At 37.9% G+C, this 20,712-nt stretch overlaps 1 protein-coding gene across 1 annotated transcript in view; it reads right to left on the reverse strand.

Moving 5' to 3' along the window:
* Positions 1 to 20,712, reverse strand: part of CTDP1 (CTD (carboxy-terminal domain, RNA polymerase II, polypeptide A) phosphatase, subunit 1) — a gene marked incomplete at its 3' end in the record, with an annotated part of 58,883 nt that overhangs the window by 18,128 nt on the left and 20,043 nt on the right. Inside the window, exons 8-10 of the mRNA XM_010292094.1 lie at positions 16,817 to 16,958; positions 14,269 to 14,499; positions 8,021 to 8,183 (exon numbers count right to left, since the gene is read on the reverse strand). Of these exons, the coding sequence (XP_010290396.1) occupies positions 8,021 to 8,183; positions 14,269 to 14,499; positions 16,817 to 16,958 (536 nt within the window). The remainder of the gene's footprint in view (positions 1 to 8,020; positions 8,184 to 14,268; positions 14,500 to 16,816; positions 16,959 to 20,712) is intronic.

The raw sequence follows: 20,712 nt of genomic DNA on the forward strand, positions 1-20,712 counted from the left end.
GGCATATAAACTCACAAAAATAACTCTAAAATGAAAATACGATGTCTAAGTATACCAGAAACTGCACTTAAATCTTTTCTAAGCAAACTGTAGAAAAACAGAAGCCATGCAAAATTGATTGCCTACTTGAGATAATATCAAACTAGATAGAAATCCTTTTCCTATCTTGGTAATCAGTTGTGATATTACATAAAAACTCTTTACAAACACTTTAAAAAGCTGCTAGGGCAAGTTCGGACCTAAAACTAGCAGATAACCAGCTTTATGCAATTAGTTCATAAACTAATGGTCTGCAGATAAGTATCAGACAAAAAGAAAAGGAAAACACATGTTTCACATGTTGATAATCCATTCCAATTTCACTAGCCTTACCTACAGTGCATTTCTTTCAGTGTTCTTTCAATTAGCTGAATAACAGTCAGAGTGTCAATGTTTCTGGTCAGGATGATTTACCTACAGCTTAAACATGACCAATACTGATTTTTTTTTAAAAACATATATCTCCTGTAATTAAAAATAAATAGAAATGCACTGCAACTTTTTAGATTTTTTTTTTCCATTTTTCAGTGGAAAATGAATTCTTCAAAGCAAAACATAAAGAAAGGCAGAAACAAACAACTAATATCCAGCTCCTTTTAAGTCCTTGTCTTTCTTCTCTCCACCCCATTGTACTGCTCTCTTAATTCTACACTGATGATTCTCATTGCCAAACTATTAAAAATAGTATTGGACAACTTTACTCGGTTTTTCTCTACTAATTAGATGAGATATGGGTGAAATAAGTGATTTAACATAATATTTTAATGCTCAATTACTTGCGTGTTATTTAACCATATTACAGACGGATGAATGTAAAAATCTTAAACAGAGGAAAGCAGTAAAAATACTTTTCTTGTTTTACAACAATTTTAGGCTATGTTCATTACAAAACAAAGTAACGGGGTTCTTGATGCATCAGCCAGCCACCACACCACAGCAAGTGCTCCACAAAGATTGACCAGCATCCACAGCCCCGCCGTTTCTCTCCAGAAAACTAACCCCAGAAAAGCAAGCAACACATTTAGTCCTGCTGGGTTAAGCCATTTGGTAATAAGCACTCCACTCTGAAAATAAAAAGCTGATGAAGCTGGAGAGCTGGAATTTCTCCAGCTTCCACGCTTACCCGCTTTTCTGTGCGGGAGAAGCCAGCCAGAGCACAGGGCTGGCGGGGACGCGGGAGCCGGCGGGGACGCGGGAGCCGGCATGTGAAGGAAGGTGCCAGGAGGGCCGTAGGTGAGGAAACGGCACCAGGAAGCACTGATGCCCGCAGCAGACCTAGGCCAGTCAGTCCAAGTGTCCTCAGGTCTGCTTATGCCACAAGATGTTTTGGCAATTGTTTTCATACAACCTCTTACTGTTTCCTAAGTATGTGATGACAAGTACTGCATTTACCTTTGCTACTTCTCCTTACATACACTTTCACCAACAGTTACCTCAAAAAAAAAATATTTTTTTTTTTTTTTAAGTTCAGCTCAAGCAGAAGCAGTCTAATAACTGTAAAGCAGACCTCATAACACCCAAGGGCCAAGGTACCCAGATGACAATCACTGACAACAGCAAGCGTACACACACGCTCATTCTTTTAACTTCAAAAAAGGCTACAATTTGTAAGAATAGACTGTTAGCTAAAATTTGGCATCTGTACGGTTTATGACATGCTACATGTTAAGGTGTCACACAAGAAATTCAGTATGGGAAATGTAGTTGTGGAAATCCAAAGAACTGTTAATGTGCAAAGCAGTGTCCAAGTGAGCCCCAGGCAGCTATTATTTTGCACTAGAGACCACATCCTCCGCATTAAATTAGTATTTTTAAACTAACCAAGTGGCTAACCACTTACTGAGATAATGGCTTTCACTAAACTGAAGGAGAAAAACAGTGCTGCTTAATTCACTGCATGGTATAGCCAGTAACTTAAAATACAAATCAGAAATTAAGGGATAAATCTGCTTAGACGAGAGCAAAATGTAGAGTGACAAAGTGGCCTTATGTAAGAGCAGAAGTCGTAATTTCAGTCTTCATATAGGGCACATAAATTCCAACTTAGTTAAAAGGAAAAGAATGTGCCTAATATATGTACCAAATCAGCAGAACCATTTTGATGGGAGAGTAGTTCATTAGGCAATTCCCACTCAAGAAAACTCTGTATACTTAAATGCACTGATGCACAGAACATACCTTTGCAATGTGGTCACTTTGCAGCTGCTAAGTACATACCCAGCCAGATGGTAGGAATCATTGCAGCTCCACTAACTGAAGTGAGAGACGGGAAAGCTGGAGGTCTGACTGGTATCAGATTCACTCCTCTTCCCTTCTCCCAAGTCCCAAACTGAGAGGAATTTAAACCAGCAAAATATTTTATCTTAGATGGCAGAGATGATGACACTTGACAAAGATACAAATGCTGCTCTCAAACACCCTGGCAAAGACACGGTAATAAACACAAAAGCATAAGGATCACACAACTAGTAGACTACATGTGCACAGCCGTTCCAGGACATTAGTAATCCCAGGCCATCTTGGATGAGAAGGCACAGCAAAACGTAATTAGAAATCTTTCTGCCTTACTGAAATCTTACTGCTTTACTGGAAGTTCCTTTTTGAACTTCCAGTCGGTGAAGCCTGTACTGGGTATCTGCCCGAGACTGGTCCTGCAAGGGTTGACAGTGACAGATAAGTACCCATGGCTGTCTGCCTTCTACTGTTACTTCCAGCCTACCATGGATGTGGCAGCAGCCCATAAGTGAGCAAGAGACACAGGATCTTGAGCTCAGCACAGGCTCGTAATTCACAGGGCAGGGTGGGGGAAGAAAAGCCAAGAGGGTCATTTCTTCTTCCTTTGTCCCTGGCGTTTTATAAGGGAGCATCCTGGAATCTTTCTAGCCATTTCTACTATTTACACAGTCTGGTGAATTAGAAAGCACCTGAAAATTAACAAAAAACAAACAAAACTGTACTACCAGCCACAGCTCTTAAAGGAACAGACAAAAGAATAATTTCTAGCCAAGAGAGGAATGAAAGATCTTGACCTTGCTTACTTATATGGACAAGTGATTTATCATTCACAAGAATGTCAACCTAATTATGAAAGGGACACTGATTAGGAAAGGGAAAATCTTGAAGATTATATAAAGCCAATTCAATTAAACATTTTTTAAAAGAACGTATGGAGTTAAATATCACCTTTTGCATCTGCAGCAAATATCCATGAAGAAAGAATAAATTTTACAGAAAAGCAAAGTCAAGGTCCATCAGGAAGCAATTCATATGTAAAAACAAACACAGCTTATTTATAGCACATAGGACACAACAGCATTAAGATTAGAAAGAAATATCCTCACAAGATGATCCATGAGTCACCTCTGGGAAGGAGAGCTGCACATCACCTTGTACTTAGATAATAAATTATGAATGGAAAGACACGTGTATGTCTTCACATGATTTGTATGCCGTTACCTTCCTTTGTGCAATTTGCTTTAGCTAATAAATCTTATTTCTCGAAACAAACACAAGTCATTTGAAGCCTGGATTTCACTTTCTGGTTTTTGTCAGTAAACTGTAGCAGACCTGCACAACATTGCAGTGACTGGTAGGTCAGCAACTTTCACCTAGCCCAGGGGAAGGATGATGACACCACACAATCACACCAAAAGCAGGCAATGAACGTTCCTGTACCTCTATGGTAAGCAGGTGGGCAAGTGGACCCCTGCTGTACCGGAGGACGGGAAGACCTGCAGACAGTGCACCTCTTTCTCCCTACAGAACAGGCTTTTGCAACACTTCTCAACATAGCCAGAGAAAGGAAAAGTAGACACCTTCCCTGTAAGAGAGGTTATTGGTTTTGAGAAAACAAGTGTCACCCTGGAACAGGTATTATGGAACAGATATTTCTAGTTAGTTATTATTGACTGCATTTGATTGCTTGGAAACCTTCTCTTTAAAGATGGTTTTCAATCCTTGCTCTTTGGTGAAACGAGCAACATACCATGGATATTACAGCATGTGAGATACAATCCGATATAAACAGCATTTTTATGGAATAATCTTTTGCATGTTATATATCACACAACCAGTTATTTAGAAACAAAAATTTATCCAGGCCTTTAAAAATTACTATAAACAAGCTAATTTAACTGGCAGCATTTAATTCTGCTTCCCTTTACCATTCCATAGCAAACAGCAGCAACCAGTTATGAAGCATCTGCATCTAACTAGCACAGAAAAGAAAGGGGAAAAATGTTCTCAACTGTGAGGCAGCAGCATTACCAGGCTGTGTATTTCCTAAGTAGGGATCCATTCCTTATACACTTGCTCTGATTTGGCAATTGCCCTTTGAATGGCAATCCTACTACATTGAATACTCTTGTTCTTGCACATTTCCTAAAGTTCAAATGATCCCTCATATCAGAAGGAAAAGAAGGATCTGGTCTCCCAGATTTTTAGCACTGAAAAAGATACAAAAGGCTAAATAACCTTAAACTGCAACCCAATAGCTGGAATGCTATTAATTTCCTTTGACTTATTTGGTATCCATAGCACAACTACAGCAAAAATAATAGTAGAAGATAAAAATCCATCTAAGATCAAATTTTAGTGGCGATGCCTATCCATGGCAGTTCTTCCCTGCAGAATATTGGAACAGATACTGCTTTTTTTACTAATAAGAGCGACAAACAGATGTTTAAATAGGTTAAGGATGAAAAGGGATTTAGTTTGGGAATAAATAATAACTACATTCTCTTTATTGGCTTCCATCTTGATTCTTCTAACAAAACTCTCCCATGTATAAACTACATGCAAATTCTGTATTGCTTGGGGCTGTGTGGCCTTTTCAGAGATTTTTGCAAATAAAAAGCAAGATTTCCTTTCAATATTAAGTGCAGAAGAGTTATTTATTGCTTGTTACCTCCACAGAAACAGTATATATAAACGCTTGCATTTCCTATTTCGTTTCATTGAAAAAAAACCCCACCCAAACCAAAAACCAAAACCCAGTGCCTAAAGCTAGAAGACTCCTTTTGATCTAGTAAAAATCCTTATCTGAATTTTCCAGGGAATTCAGCAGAAATACTGAGGATGAAGTTTTAATGCTAGAAGGCTGCAGTTCTGCTTTCTCTGCTCATTCCAAGCTCTTCCCGTCTTCTGCCTGCTCCCGGCACTACCACTCATGCAAAGGCAATTGTGACTTATTTCAGGAAGCTGGCAATGATAAAGATTAACCTGGAAAGTGATCTTTTCTGACCAAACCAGCTCTCTGAACTGGCTTGCCATATGGTCCCATGATTATCACCAGTAGCTCAGGGGCAGGAACACAGCAGCTGAGACTTGGGTTGGCTTACACTGCAGCAAAGTCACACTGTAACCTGCTCTCACCCTTCCTGGACCACATACTCCTAACCCCAATGGAACTAGCTCTTGGAGCAAGACATCACCATTGTGACTGAAACAAGACTCCCTCAACTCCGCCAAGACAGTCTGCAATCAGCTGTAGATCTTGTGGCTGGAATAGCCGCTAGAATGGATACAAATGAAGCAAAAGCATTTTTGTGGCAGAAAGCAGAAATTTTACACTTCTTAGTGATATGATTGCAGAAAGGTTCTCACCCTTTAACATGTTTTGATAAAGAATGAAATGCAGGCAAACACCTTTCCATGGAAGTCAAACTAGCCACAGTGTCACTAGACTGAACTCAGCACTAACTGGCAACGCTTATCATGCTTATTTTCACTTTATTTGATAACGTTCCCGACAGTAGAATCTCCTGTGTATGCTCCACTAAACTTTTATATTTTATGGACTATGTTACCACACATCCTCTCCATTTCATAAGTGCACTCCCAGACAACCCCATAAAATCCTGTTTTATTACTTACACTACGTTTCTTGCATATGAATACATTATCTTTACCAAGATGATGCTAGCAGTCCCAAGGCTAGTCTCCCTTGGCTGTCTCTACAGCTCCCAGGAGATAACAACCTGCTGGCACTACCATGTCCAGTTCAACCTTCCCAATATGTGTCCTCTGTGCCCTCTTCTCCTTGACAGTGCTGATGTTTGATCCTTGATCAAACCATGTTAGGGAGCTAAAATACTAGAAACTCTCATGCCCCTCCCCACCAAACCAACCCAAAACATACTCCCCGCCAAAAAACAAGTACAGAGTTTCTACTGGTTCAGCTGCCTGAGGATCAGAGAAATGTAAGTCTAATAGAGACAGGGGTAGGAACAGAGACTGGTGGAAGGGAAACCTTTTTGCAGCAACTATAACCTCAAATCATACTCCTGGAACCAAAGCTAAGTCAACTATGGAAAAATAACTGCACTGAATTTGGGCTTCATTTGTTCTGAAGTTCATGTAGTCTGGTTTCCAAACATAATACACAGCTTAAGTAAAAGCATAATCTAAAAACAAATCATCATAATTTAAGATGTTTATATACATAGGACAGGTAGAAAAACTTCAATTTCTTTGGTCTAACTGTAGCTGCATAGAGAACCATCACTCACAAAACAGACACTGCCAGAAGATTCAGATTTTTAACAAGGTCCCTAAACAGTATCTTTAAAAACAGAACAATAAATACTTCATGCAGTAATTCTGGAAAACATGCACACTTTCTTTTGGCTCAGTGCACACATTGCAACAGCAATTCATTAATGTTTTCTGAAAGTCACGCTATTAGAAAAATGTTAGTACACAAAACCCATAAAAACAACGTATAATAACAATTTGCTTCAAGTACTACTGAAACACAGAAGGAAGACACAGATGGATTCAGGGACTGACATCATGACATGAAGAAAGACTATTTCTTGTGAAAGTCTGAGATCAAACGTGCAAAATACTTTGGAACAAAAAGCAAAAGAAATCAAAAGTCGTCAACTCCCAAGAGTTACTGAGTAAAGTTAAAAGCTTGCACTCATCCGAAGTTCAGAGTAGATCACAGTGATTGAAAGTTATTGGACCTTTCCCTAGAATTCTAGCTCAAAGTTTGTCCAGGACCTCTTTAGCAACAGCATATCTCAAAATTATGCTATGCTGTATACATAAACTCTTTCTTTCCTTGTTGAAATATGCAGTTTCCTTCTCACGCTTCTAGTATATTTTCTGAAGGTAACTCTTATGGCCTGTTATGGCTAGAACCTTATAATCAACTTACTGCCAGAAGTTGGAAAGTTATACACTCCTATGCCCACCCCAGTGAATGATCTAAGCTTAAAGATGAATTCAAGCTCCAGGGTCACTAGATTTTATAGTAACATCACACACAGTGTAAGAAATTCATGAAAACATGGTGTGCAATGATAGGTATTTTTTTCCTCTATGTATCATTTGTAAGATGGTGGCTCATTTGAAAAAAAGCACACACAAGGATAAGTGAAAAATACGCAGCTGCTAGAGGTTCACAATGAATTTCAAATGTGTTTTTGTATGAAAAAAAGTACAGTTCACTCTGTAACAGAAAGCTCCCTTCACCTGCAGAACCATGATAGTTATGATTTAACAGCACTGCAACTACATGTCTAGGCATAATGAGGCTCCATGCTCCCCTTTGGCTCTCTGATCTTCTCTACAGCCTGTACCTTTTACATCCACAGACATCTCTTCTCCCATCCCACCACTGGTTTTGCTCAGATTATTTGAAGATTTACGTAAAAAAAAAAAGTTTAAAGTGACACCTGGCAAAGCTAAACACACAGCAAATGTGATAATGTGTTTTACATGTCGAAGCTCTACTTAAATTACAGGCCTATTTACACACAAGAGTACTCCCATTCCTGAATTCAAGGTTGCTTTGCAGAACAGAACTACATTTTAGACTGAACTGTACTTCTTGGTCTGCTGTGACTTTTATTTGAAGTTACCGTAGTGGCATACAAGGTCAGTTCTCATACATGTATAATTTAACAGAAGTTAAACTGTTATGCATAACTAACAATCATTACGTTAGAAGCCTGTCAGAATTAGTTTAGCTCACCTCTTTATCCATACTCTCTAAATCCTCTTTACACAGGGTGTACAGGGGCATTGTCTCAGACATACTTGGCTGGCGTTTTCGCTTAGATGGACCAGGCTGCTCTTCATTTTCACTTGCTGGTAGGTCTTCTTCAAACATCTGCTGCTGATGTGGTTGAACAACTCTGAAAAATTTCAGGGGTCCCACATAAGAAAGATTTACTTGACTTACAGCTTGTCTAGAAATAAAATCCTACAAACAATTTATGACTGCTGAATATCTACGATTTTGTTTCATAGGATTCTGTGTTCATCAACGGAAGATAGATAAGTCTCCTAATGATTGTTTTTATTTTCAGTCTGATGGCTGAAGGTCTTATTCCACCTTTGACAAGGTACTCACTCTCTTGCCTTCCCATTGCTCTTGTAAGTAACCATAAAATCCTTCTTGAAGCCAATTGCTTTGCTAGCTGCAGATGCATTGCCCTTAAAATATTTTAAGGTTTGTGTTCAAGTGTCCATCACTTGACACATTTATCATTCAGGAAACAATTCTTACATTCCAATATATTTTTCCTGATCTATGTTATGCTGGTATTCTTGAGTCTCAAAGTACACCTTTCTATTTCTCAGCCTTACAGACAAGAGGTTGGTAAGTAGAAAGCTCATTTCTGCAGCCTCAATCTTCAGACATTTCCCAGATGCTAAGCCTGGATGAGATGCAAAACAGACCATATTTCTTTTCGGCTCGTGTATTCAAATAAAGTAGCATTTTCTCTTAGCTTGTATTTTATTACCTCGTTAGTTACTGTATTTAACCAGAACATGCAGATACAAAAAGGAACGTTAAAATGTTTATAAAAATGGAAAAAATAATAACAACTTCATGGGAATTGCTTTATAACAATAATAAAGAGAAAGACTACATCTAGAACAACAGCAGGAGCCTTCCGCCTTTCTTGAGTAACTTTTCTTCTGTGAATATTACTTAACTCTTAAGTACTTGTAGGAGCTAAAACTGCTACACAATACAGTTTAACAAATATTGGACAGTCACATTAACCCCCTGTAACACATTACAGCAGCTCAGCACCACTCAGAATCCCATTCAAAGACCTCAGGTCATAAAGCTCATGGGTCTCAAAGATTATGTGTGTGGAGAACGATTACCCCAAGAAAGTATAAAAGTGACTGTATTTGAAATAAAAAAGCTGTTTCAAGTTGTAACTACCAGGTGAGATACCATCAAGCTGTTTCTGAGGCTGGTGGCAACTGAGAGAGGCTACAGCGTGGTCTCTGCTGACAAGAGTTTCAGCGCAGGATGGCTGCTTCTCATCAAGCCTGGATTTTCAAGAAACAGCTTGACATCAGCAGCCCCACCCAAAAAATCCATTATTATGTAACTCCAGTCACAGGTAAGGTTCTACACAATCGTTTCTCCTCTCATGAACTTGACAGCTTCTTAAGAAGGTTATCATCTAAATACCAAGATTTTTTTCTACATCAGTACTTCAATCCCAGAACATATGAAATATGAAAGCCACACAAAGCTGTCAATTGAGTTAATTCTGAGGGCTCATATTTCCCAAATAAACATCTCTCTTCTGTCAGATCCCATGAATAGGTGCAGGAGATAGGGCATTCAAAACATGAATTCATGTCTGTCATTTCTTACAGGGGAATTTCTTATGAAGCCAAAACAGCAATTGGAATGTTGTATAAATGAACTAACCAAACTGTTTTTCTGTTAAGAGTTTCTCATCACAGTTTAACAGGTTTGGGTTTTTTCTACCCCCCTCCCCCCAATATTTTCTATTTTAGAAGACCACACAGTTTTCTTTTGCTATTAAACTGCTCTCAGACAAGAACTTTCATAGGTTAAAAAAAAATACAGCATTCCACTGTATTTTCCAAAAGGATGTTTTAAAATATTATTTCCACCCTTTTTAATTGGTACCCTAGCCAAAAGAAAGGTGGTGATGCTATTTACATACTCAGTAAAACAGATAATGACAAAATAAAAGGTATAAGCATCTTACACAACTTTTAACAACGTATTAAAAACACGACAAGCTTAACCATACCAAAAATTATACACAAGTTATGTAGCAGGCAGCCAAGCAGATCTTCTTAGAGTAGAAATAAAACTAGTATGTTTTGTAAGAACACATTATCATACTGATGACAGTGAGAACTCCTCCTTTTGCATAATAAAACGTGCGCTTATCCTTGACAACATTATTATATACAAACATTAACAGTAAAATAACTGTATGAATAGCTTCTAAAGGTTTCTGTCAGACTTTTTTTCCCAGTATTTTCCAACTACTGCTAGATAAAAAACCACTGGGATGTCTCACCAAAGCATTCCGAAAAGCAATATAAAACAAAGACTTCTTTAAGGTTTGTAAGAAACATTTTTATTTTATCAAAGACATTTTTCAGGCTTTACATTTTCAGGTGCTTGTTACGTTGATTAAAATTTAAAGACATACAAATGCAGGAGTTTACATTTATTTCTAATCAGATGAGACTCATGAGTACTTTTTCAAAAATAACACCATATTCAACCCTGCACAGGTTGGTTTGTGCTTGCCAGTCTTACAGGCACAAGGACACGCACGTGTGCTATAACTCACCTCACGCAGGGTGAGTTCAACATTTGTGGAAGTAACAAGCATCTTAACACTTTCATTGATACAGCAACAAGGCAAAAGCATAATGAAAATGTAGAAAATATTTAAATTCCATTCATTATTTCAATTTGGTACTTCGTATTTTTGATGTCATAACAAGACTGATAACATTAGATAGGAAAAATTGTAACAATGAGCATGTAAAGACACAAATTTTCTAAGTAAAATTAATTTATATGAATCTTAAAGAATTGCTTCAGCCACCAACATCTGCTTGACACACCTCTTCAGATGAAACATTTGGTGCATCTTAGCATTGTTTAAAACCAGAGTGCCACTTAACTTCTCACATGTTAATTAAATCCATATTTTAAGCCTTGCCTCATCTGTTAGCGTATTATTAGTGTTCACTAGAATTTAACTTGTAATATTATTTTTTCTTTATTCTAGTCCAAGATGCCATTAGCATTTGCCTTTTTTTTTTTTTGGACAACGCTGCATTACACATCTCATGACCTGTTACAACTTTAGTGTTTACTGTGATGTCTGTAGAATGCTGTTTCCATATGAAAATGCAGATTGTTAAGATACATACAAAGTGTTAAAGCTCTGACATGTGGGTTATTTTTAATGAGGAATCCTTCCTGTTCTCAGACAGAGAAGAGCTCTTGCCAGTCATCAGCAGCCACTGAGCAGCACTGCATTCCCTTCCCTCCCAGTACAGCCGCAAGATCTTTGCCACCCTTCCAGGCAGGCTCCAACAGCCATGACAAAAAGCAGGTGTTCAAGTCTCACAGACTCAAGCCCAATGGCAAGATCTGCGCCTGTCGCACAAAATGTCGACCACATTAACTGAACCATCTGTAATTCCCCGGTGACAGTTTCACTGCAAATGGCATGCAGGTATATGAACTAGTCATATCCTATTTTAAATTATCTTTCAAGTTGAATCCCAGAAAGAAACTAAAAATATTGAACCCACACATAATAGACATGAGAACTGAAACAGTTCTTATGAAGTGGTACTCTGATAACTTGAAGCTCTTTTTAGTAATCAGCCTTGGAAGAGGTTCTCTTTTAAGCACAAGGTGTATTCTTACAGTAAGAGACCAAGTACCATTGCTATGCACGTGTAGCTACCATCTCCCCAAAGGTTTCTTCTTGCAGCCATGCAATTTTGTTGCCCACTGTCTGAAATGCAGAATCAGATGAAGTTTTTCGCAACTGTCAAAGAAGATTATTGGAGGCTTTGACTACATCCACCCACAACAGCAGCAGTTGTGAGTGTCAACAGCTTTATCTAACTCTGCTTAAATGCAGGCTTAGTTACAAATACTCTCATCTTTCTGTAGGAAGTGAACATACGTGCACATGAAGGCTGTCAGGACACAAAATACATTGCCCTTTACCAAGAAAGGGCTGCACTAAGGTCATTTTCTCTGAAGTCAAATATCACATCAGTTTTTAAATCGGATGTGAAGTTTTTTTTAAAAGCTATCATTGACATATGCATTAAGATAAAGCAAGGCGACAATACAGTACTTCTGTCTCAGCTCTTGCTCAGTCAAAACACAGCAAAACTGTTCCTATTCAGCTTTTTGTTACCTCTTTACAGCCTTTGTGCTCTGCTTGCACTATACTTCCTTATCCTTTAAAAGTACTTAAAGTGGTATTTGATCACTGCACTGCTTTCCTCCTAGGCTTTACGAAGACACCCCTCACCACCTGAACTGAAGATAGCAGAACTGCTCTGAGGAATATAGGCAAGCCCCAATTAAGAGATCAGTGTTTACAGGTCACTAATTTTACCACTAGAACCAAATCAACAGACAATGGTGACGAAATTACTATTTCCCAGCATATATCTTACGCTAATCACTTTTCTTACAACTGCTTAGTTATGGGGTGAAGTTGCAGCACTAATTGGATTCACTTTTTTTAGATTAAAGCATCTCAACCCTGAGCACTGACAGTCAAAAAAAAAAAAAAATGCTTAAGTGAAATAAAATAAGGGAGTAGAAAGGAGATAGTCTTGCTCCACCACCAAAACCTGTCTGGGGCTCTGAGAAACTCAGACAGCTGAAGTATATTTATCTCCTTTTCCATAAGATGTTGAAGTGAAGAAGCACCTCTGCATTAAAGAAAAGCAAGCTTAGAGGTGTGGACATAACTCTTCATTAAGTTGTTGACAAAGGTAGAACAAACACCAAAACCTATTCTTTTTAAAACATTGAATGCTGCGTTAATAGCAACATAAACCATCATATTGAGGCATCTTAGAAGCGTCATGACAATTATATATGTGTACAACTTTCCCAGCTCTATTTCGAGACAAATTCCTTTCCACAATAACTGACAAACAAAACCAAAAGCTTTTCACCTCCTCTCTAGATACATGCTGTGTCTTGATTATTCAAAGGTTTTCCTGTTCATTTAACATATCATAGTAAAGTAAAATACAGACTTTAAAGACACAGTTAAAAAGGAAGTGAAAACAAGATGTCTTCACAAAAGAGACTCAGAAAACTTGTGTTGACAGAAACAAGGAAGCTGAAATAAGAAAAAGCCTATAAAAAGATGACAAGTGAAAAAAACGTATTTTGAAATAATTTAGCAACAGGAAGATAAGAGTGGAAACATAACAAGCTACACTAATATACAGAACCTTTATAAGTGATACACTATAAAAGTGGCAGAGGAGGGAGAAGAAAGGTAGAAAACTGAATTTATAATTGCGCTTTGTGTTTTTGTAGTTGTTTGGAAAACTGAATTGCTTTATAACAGCTGCTATACTCTAATAACATTGTACAAAGAAATTTTGATCACATTTTATGAAGAGAAAAGCTTTGTCTTCAACTGGATACTTCTTTACCACTGGAATCAACAAGTCTTGCTAAACTTCTTAGCAATCCAGAAAGTTAGATCTTTTACGTAGATACTTAAGGGACGAATTTTAGATATTTTATGCATCCTTAAAAGACAAGTGTTGTTGTTGCAGCTTAAGCAAATCCACAAATTTTGACAAAGTCCAGATGCTAGCCTTTGTACTTCAAAAAGCAGGCCGCCTCCTCTTCCGGTGCTTTAGTATCTTGATTTAGTGATCTAAGGATTATTAACTAGCACTCAGTCAAATGGCCTTATTTAATAATATTCAGTTAGCTACACCCCTCTTCCACCATCTTACGATATTCTTCAAAATGAAACACAGAGCTAATGTCCCATCTGAAGGAATTAGGTGAAGAAGAAAATTTCATAAACAAAAGGCAAATGCTATCAGGTATATTTTACAGACAAAAAACCAACCCAGTATTCTAAAACTTGTTAAAAAACATTAGGCTGTCTTCCTTCAGAGATGAGTTATGCTAGCATTCCTTAGGCTGCAGAAACTACACAGTGCATTTATTTGTTTTGAGGCTTCTAGTTGCTCTTAGGTGAGGCATAAAAGGCATCTGGAAGTCTAGCATCCTGATTTCACTTCAGCTGGCTATTCACTTTCACTCTTTTCCTTGGCTTTTTAGAAAACAAAGTAACTGCAGCAAAGATGACAATTTGATCAAATGCAAAGATAATAAGTTAAATTGACTACAGCATCTGAAAATACAGTTGAAGTGACTCTTAGCTATGCTTTAGGTACCTGAAGGATGAGTGTTCACCGTGGACTGGTAAGGTGATTGGAGGAGCTGGAGACTGGATGTACATTGACTGGCCAGAGGTCTGAGCACCTTTCCTGATTAGCTTTCCAGTGTTAGGATCATAAAGTCGAACTTCAGGACCAGGTTGAGACTTTGGATGAATGGGTGTTGGGTGAAACAGAGCTGTCTGAAATGTGCTGTGTGTATCAGGAAACGTGGCAGGGCTATTCTCTCTGTTGGATAAAGTTCAGAAAAAAATTGCTTTAGAAATTTAAATGAGCTATCTCATCAGAACATAAAAAACGAGCATTCCTTTTTTCTAAAAGATAAAGTTGGGAAAAAAAAAATGGTTTGGAAGATTCATGAGGAAACATTTCTTCTGCTCCATAAATTTAAAACAGAAAAATGAAAAGACAGATGTCATATTTACATTATTAAAAAACTATTAAATGTGCCTTAAAAATTGTCTTAGCACATCAAGCTACTGAAATTGCTTCCAGGTAGCAACTACTGCACAATCAGAGTAGCATGGTAACTTGCATGTATGCAACAAAGAGAAAAGCACAGTATTTTATCAGATCTTAGTATTTGCTCTCCAAATTGGCTCAGAGAAAATAAACACATGGTATTAATCTCCAAGTCATCCAAACTTGTTTGCTAAAATACTAAGCCACCTATGATCACCCTGCTACATTTTAAAATATAATTTTAGAAGTGTCAGCATAAACATTTGGAGATCAGTCTGCAGGAATCACCATTATGGCACACCATCCAATTATGATGGAAGTGCCACACACAAAAAAGCAACAAATTGCATAATTAAAAAAAAATTCAAATAAAACAGCATGTTATGCACTATGAAACCAATGCTATAGAAAAAACAATTAAACTATATTGTAACAAGTATTAGAAATGCCAAAAACCAGAAGATTTTTACCACACACTTTCATGGATGTTTCTGAAGTAGTTTTGTACCCTCAATACTTAAGGTCAACCAATTCCAAGTTTAAGAATAGCAAAAAAAAGAATAAGTAAACTCATTTTATTTGGAAATATTTTCTCAGAGTTCATTCCTCACCTAGTTCATAAGTGCTTTGGACTAGTAATCACTATTTCAAGCAGCTTCATTAAGGAGAAAATCTTATCGAAAGAAGTTGCACATGTTAGGTTAAAAAAAAAAGTATTTACATTAAGACAGATGTCTTACTGACTGAATTTTGAGGGGTATGGTGTGAGGGAAGGTATGACATTAAGGTATATTGCATTTGAAACACAGAAGTAGTAAAAATTATCATCATGTTTCAATAAAACAGAAGAGTAAAGTAAGATAGGTAGAAAGACCAACATTCATCTAGACATCAAAAAATGATGCTTACAAGTCACTATCCAGATTTCTGCTGAAAACTTGACAGTGTCAAGCCTCTGAGACAAGTTAAACATCCCATACGAATGTTCCAAAGTTTGAGTAAAAAACCAAACAACTGATAGCACTTTTTAAAAAAGTATTCTAGTCAAGCTGTAAGTAGGCTACATCTCTTTCCTAAGTTTTAGAGATCCTGGGTCTCTACCTAGTCTCCCATTTGATAAGTGACCTCACTTCCAGAGATTTCTACTTTCGGTGTCTTTGGAGTATATGAGGACTTACATACACACATTCTGCCCTCAAAGGGATAGTGTCTTTTAAGCAGAAAGCAAATCTCTAGCCTACTCAATCACACCAGTATCAGTTTAATACAGAAAACCCTATGTGCTGTGTTCCTTCCTGTCTAAACATAGAAGATGCTATTAATGTGAGTCTATCCAAACAGGTAACAAGTCAAGAAGCAGAAGCTGGCTCAACTGTATCTTGTCATGAGTTATTTTAGCTATGGCACTTTCCTGAAGGGAAAGGACGTTAACAGTCCTCTGACTTCCTCTGTGTTAATAAAGTTTTTGGCTGTCCCTTCTATTTGCTGTCATCCCAGTACACTGATTATTTTAAAGTCTTTCTTCCTTCAAGACTTTCTTATAATCCCCAAACCTCCTGTTCTCTCACTACATCTTTTCTTCCAGTTTTTGCTTCTACCTTCCTGCCTTCCAAACCCTCTTAGATTTTTCTGCTGTGTTCTCTCTTCCTCCTCACTACTAAGTCTCAGAAAAAAATGCCATACTTCAGCAATTTGTCACATTGTGGGAGTGTGTACATCTTTTTCTTAATTTGGCAGCACAAATGATCCTGTGCCTTGACGGCATTTCCTGTTTTAATTTGGGGATGAACCGATAAGGTCAACTGCTCCAGCTGAAGGTGGCTAACAACAACAAGGGCTGCTACCAGTATCACTGGTTTCTCCTGATTCTGATAGTTGCTGAACTGCCTCCCAACCCCCTAACAGCCTTCAGTTTAAGCAGCATAGAAATGGACAAAAATGGAGGTTCTTGCATAAGATCTATAAGCACTGCACACCATCCTGAGTTTGCCAGAAACTGATTTTGTAGCTGCATTAACAAATTAGTGTCATTGTATGAATAACCTATTTTCATGGCCCCTACTCCCCCCAAGTTCCCACTCACCTGTGTGTTTTGATGTAGTCATCCTTCAAGGGAAAGATCTGTTCCTCAACCTTGTCCCAGCGCTCCAGGCAGCTCCAAAGCCAATCAGGGTTTACAACATGGAGGTCCTTGCAGTCCTGAGCTTGCCGCACTTTTTCTGTGCCTATTACAAATTTAAACATAACATTACAGTGTTCCCAGAAACACAGAAGATAGTTTTAAGTATATACTGCTTTAAGAAGAACATTTTGTGATCAGTGTTACAGAAAAAAGAAACACCCCTCCCAGTCCAACAAAAGAAACACAACTGATAAAAGTGAGACTAAAAAAAGATGCGATAACCTCAGCCTCAAGCTGGATGAAGGTATTTGTAACTTCCTGAAGCACTGGCACTGTGCTTATAATCCCCAAACCTCCTGTTCTCTCACTACATCTTTTCTTCCAGTTTTTGCTTAGAAGTAGTCCACTAAAATTATCCATACAGAAAACCTCTACATCTCTGTGTTAACTAAACAAACAATGCAAATGCACTTTTGTATTTCATTTCCTTCATTTCTATTTGTCAGAGCCTAAGCAGCAACAACTCTCCAATGATGTTAAAGCCTAACACTAACTTATCGTTCTTACACACAGTCCCCTGTACACACAGTATGTTACCTTTTAACAGCCAGCCACCCACTCAACCTCCATCTGCCAGAAACAGGAGCAAACGAGACAAATGCATTATTTTGTGCCAAAGGGGAACAACAAGCGTGAAGTTAAATGTGACAGGCTAGCACAAAGTCCACATGTAAACCATCAGCAATGCAGCGTACAAGTAACAGGTGATCTCAAATTCCCCCCTCCGGAGAAGCCAGAGAGAGGAACTCAGTAAAGTTGCTATAAATCTTTGCCAAGAAGCATCAAAACCAGTAAGCAAAAGATGGTATGTCTCATAGCTGAAAGCCATCACTCTTCCTGTTTGTTATATCCTTACAATTTATACCATTTCATCTTATTTACACATTATTTAAAACGCTTACCATCCCAATCATTTGTCCATATTCTGTCTCAGTGCAAAGACATTTAAATACACTTAATATTGCACTACATTTTTTTGTTTAGAAATGTGAAATAAAAGGAGACTATCAAGAACTAAAGGCAGGTGTTCAATTAACAACTTAGCCCCCTCCTCTAGGTTAAGAGCAGAGATCTCAGAAATGAAGGTGAATACATAACTTCAAACACTACCCACTCCTGTTGAAGCCTATCAATTCTGCACAAAGACCCTGGGGTTTCTTCTTGCAAATGCTTATGCAAGACGACAATACTTCAGTCTAGTTTACCTTATTAACTTAAAAAACCCACTATAATAATTTCTAGTAAAGTTTTTATTTTTTTTAAAAAAATACTTAAAGTTAGAGTTTATGAGTCCTTGTATTTTTTCAGACATGAAGCCTCCAGAAAAAAAATATCAAGTTTCAGAACAGTTCTGACAAGGAAGCAAGAACAGCAAATTTATTTGATGGTTTCAACAGTTCCCTGGAGTTTTATCTGCATGACTGTCATTTAACAACATGACTCTACTAATTTCAATTAAGATGAAAGTCTTGAAGTATCCATACTTCTCCACATCTTTTGAAGATGAGAGAAAACGGTTAACAGCAAATACCTACAGGCCTGTGTAGGACCTGAGCTAGAATCTACCAGGGTAGACAGATCACTCTGAAATGCCCTTGAGGACTGATTTAACTAGTTAGTTCAGTTTCTAGACTTCTGTAAATTCAAAAGACTAAATAAACAGAAAGGGCAGGAGATCATTGTTCTTCACCAGCATGCTGAAAGCTTCTGTTTCCCTACTTTTGTTTCCCCAAACCCAGCAGAATACAGGAGTAGAGCTTCCTTTTCCTCTATCTTTAGATAGAAATACTTCTTCTCCCCTCTTGGATTTAGATTAAGAAAAAAAAAGTTCTGTGTACAAATACATTTCTTCTATTTTCAGCAGCAAATGCAAGCAATTCCACAGTCTCAGATTTAAAAGCTGTACAGTAAGTGTAAAGCTTTTCTCCACACAAGTATCTTTGCAATAAAAAAGCATTAAGAATCCAAGATAAATGAGCATTTAAAGATACAGTCCTTTCCAAGCCACAGATAATTTAGAAATGCCATATTTTAAATTTTGCCATGAAATAAAAATAAAACCACTGTGTCCAACAAACACTCAATGAAAACAATTTTAGAACTCCAACCATGTTAATCCAGACAGCCTTTACTGTTCAAGAGGTTTGAACTGGCTAAAAAGCAAAAGTCTAAGAACGGAAGTCAGTGCGCCCAGATCATTCATCCCCAATACAATAAATCTGTTTTCCAATTAATTATCAGTTACAAAAGTAATCAGCGACCCTGAGCACTTTCATGCAACAGTTGCTGGAAGTGAGCCAGTTTATAGTACCAGAGGCAGCTTCCATGGGAGGTATTATTATTATTTATATAACCTCAATAGGAATTGTAGTACATGCAGTTAGAAACAGTAAGTATAAAGCTGTATTATAATTTATACACAGGTATGTTTCAGAGGAAAGAAAGGAGAGGTTCTGAAGAAGAATCAGATTAAGAGATCTGGGGGGGGAAAAGGATTAAAGAAAAGTGAAAGACTTGGCTTGGAAAATGCTTTCTTTTGATAATAAAGGGGAAAAGCAATGACAACATAGTAGAACAAAGACGTAAGATGACAGCTGTTAAAGAGGATGCTGAAATCAGGTTCATAGGCATAGAAGTTTCAAGGAAAAAAAAAAAGCAACAAGAGCAACAAGTCCAGTGGAGATTTAGGTACTTGTGCCTGGTATTAGATACTGCATCAAATACCAGACGTGGCAAGCAATACTGTCCTGCACGTAACAGCTCTGGAGCCGACTGAATACAACATACAATAGCACGTGATTTCACTAGTAAGCATGCAGAACACTTAACCAGAGTTGCTGGTGGATAGACAGACTGTGCTTGTAATACCCTGAAAAAAAGCTGATCTGGTACAGTAGTACATCCATTTGCCCAACTAAAGATATTGCTGCTCCTTTTGGACTTCATCGGGGAACCTGAACAAAACAATAAAACCGCACCTTCATCTCATGTTAAATCTGTGAAGTTACATGAGAAGATGGTTTCCTCATTGATGATTTGTCAGGTGCTTCATCTTGCTGTCTATTCCACACACATACGCGTTCTGCATTCATGCATATCCAATTGTTTCATATTGGATGTACGCTGAGGAGCTAAGTAAATTCTTTTTCTAGTCAACAGGATTGTAACGGAAGTCTTAAACAGGAAAGCCAAAATGGCACTATTTGGTATGAAACTCTTATGGATCTGGAACAATAGTGCCGAAAAGTATAAGCCATTACCATAAAATTAAAGTTGGCGACATGAAGACCAGTATGTAACCAAACCCACCTCCCAAGGGTCAAAAGCTTTACCTTTCTCACCTCTGCAACACCAAGGCTTTCTGCTTCTTCCACCATTTCTAAAGCACAGCTGCCTATCACACGCTCCAGTATACAGAAATCGCATGAGGTAACACAACTGACTCATCTCAGGGTCTCTCTTCTATTTCTAGGTGACATCTTCACAAATCAAGGTTTCACATGTATGATGTTCTTAGAGCAAGACTTGGTAGACCACCAGATTTAACTGGGTAGGAGGAGTAGTACTGCAATACTGAATACCCTTGCCTTCTCCTCTCCTTTTCCCCAGTGTAACTTTCCCTTTTAGAAGTATGCTTATTAGGAAGAAACAGCAGAAAGGATTTTAATCCATCCAAGCAATAGTACTTCTGATGCAGTTAGGAACACCTGAACCATCCAGCTGGCCTAAAAACCACTTAGAAAAAACCCTGTCTTTCTGGACTGCTTTTTTGCATTATTCTCCTCTAATCCCCTTTC

The sequence above is a fragment of the Phaethon lepturus genome, unplaced genomic scaffold (assembly GCF_000687285.1).
Source record: "Phaethon lepturus isolate BGI_N335 unplaced genomic scaffold, ASM68728v1 scaffold1488, whole genome shotgun sequence".
NCBI lineage: Eukaryota > Metazoa > Chordata > Aves > Phaethontiformes > Phaethontidae > Phaethon > Phaethon lepturus.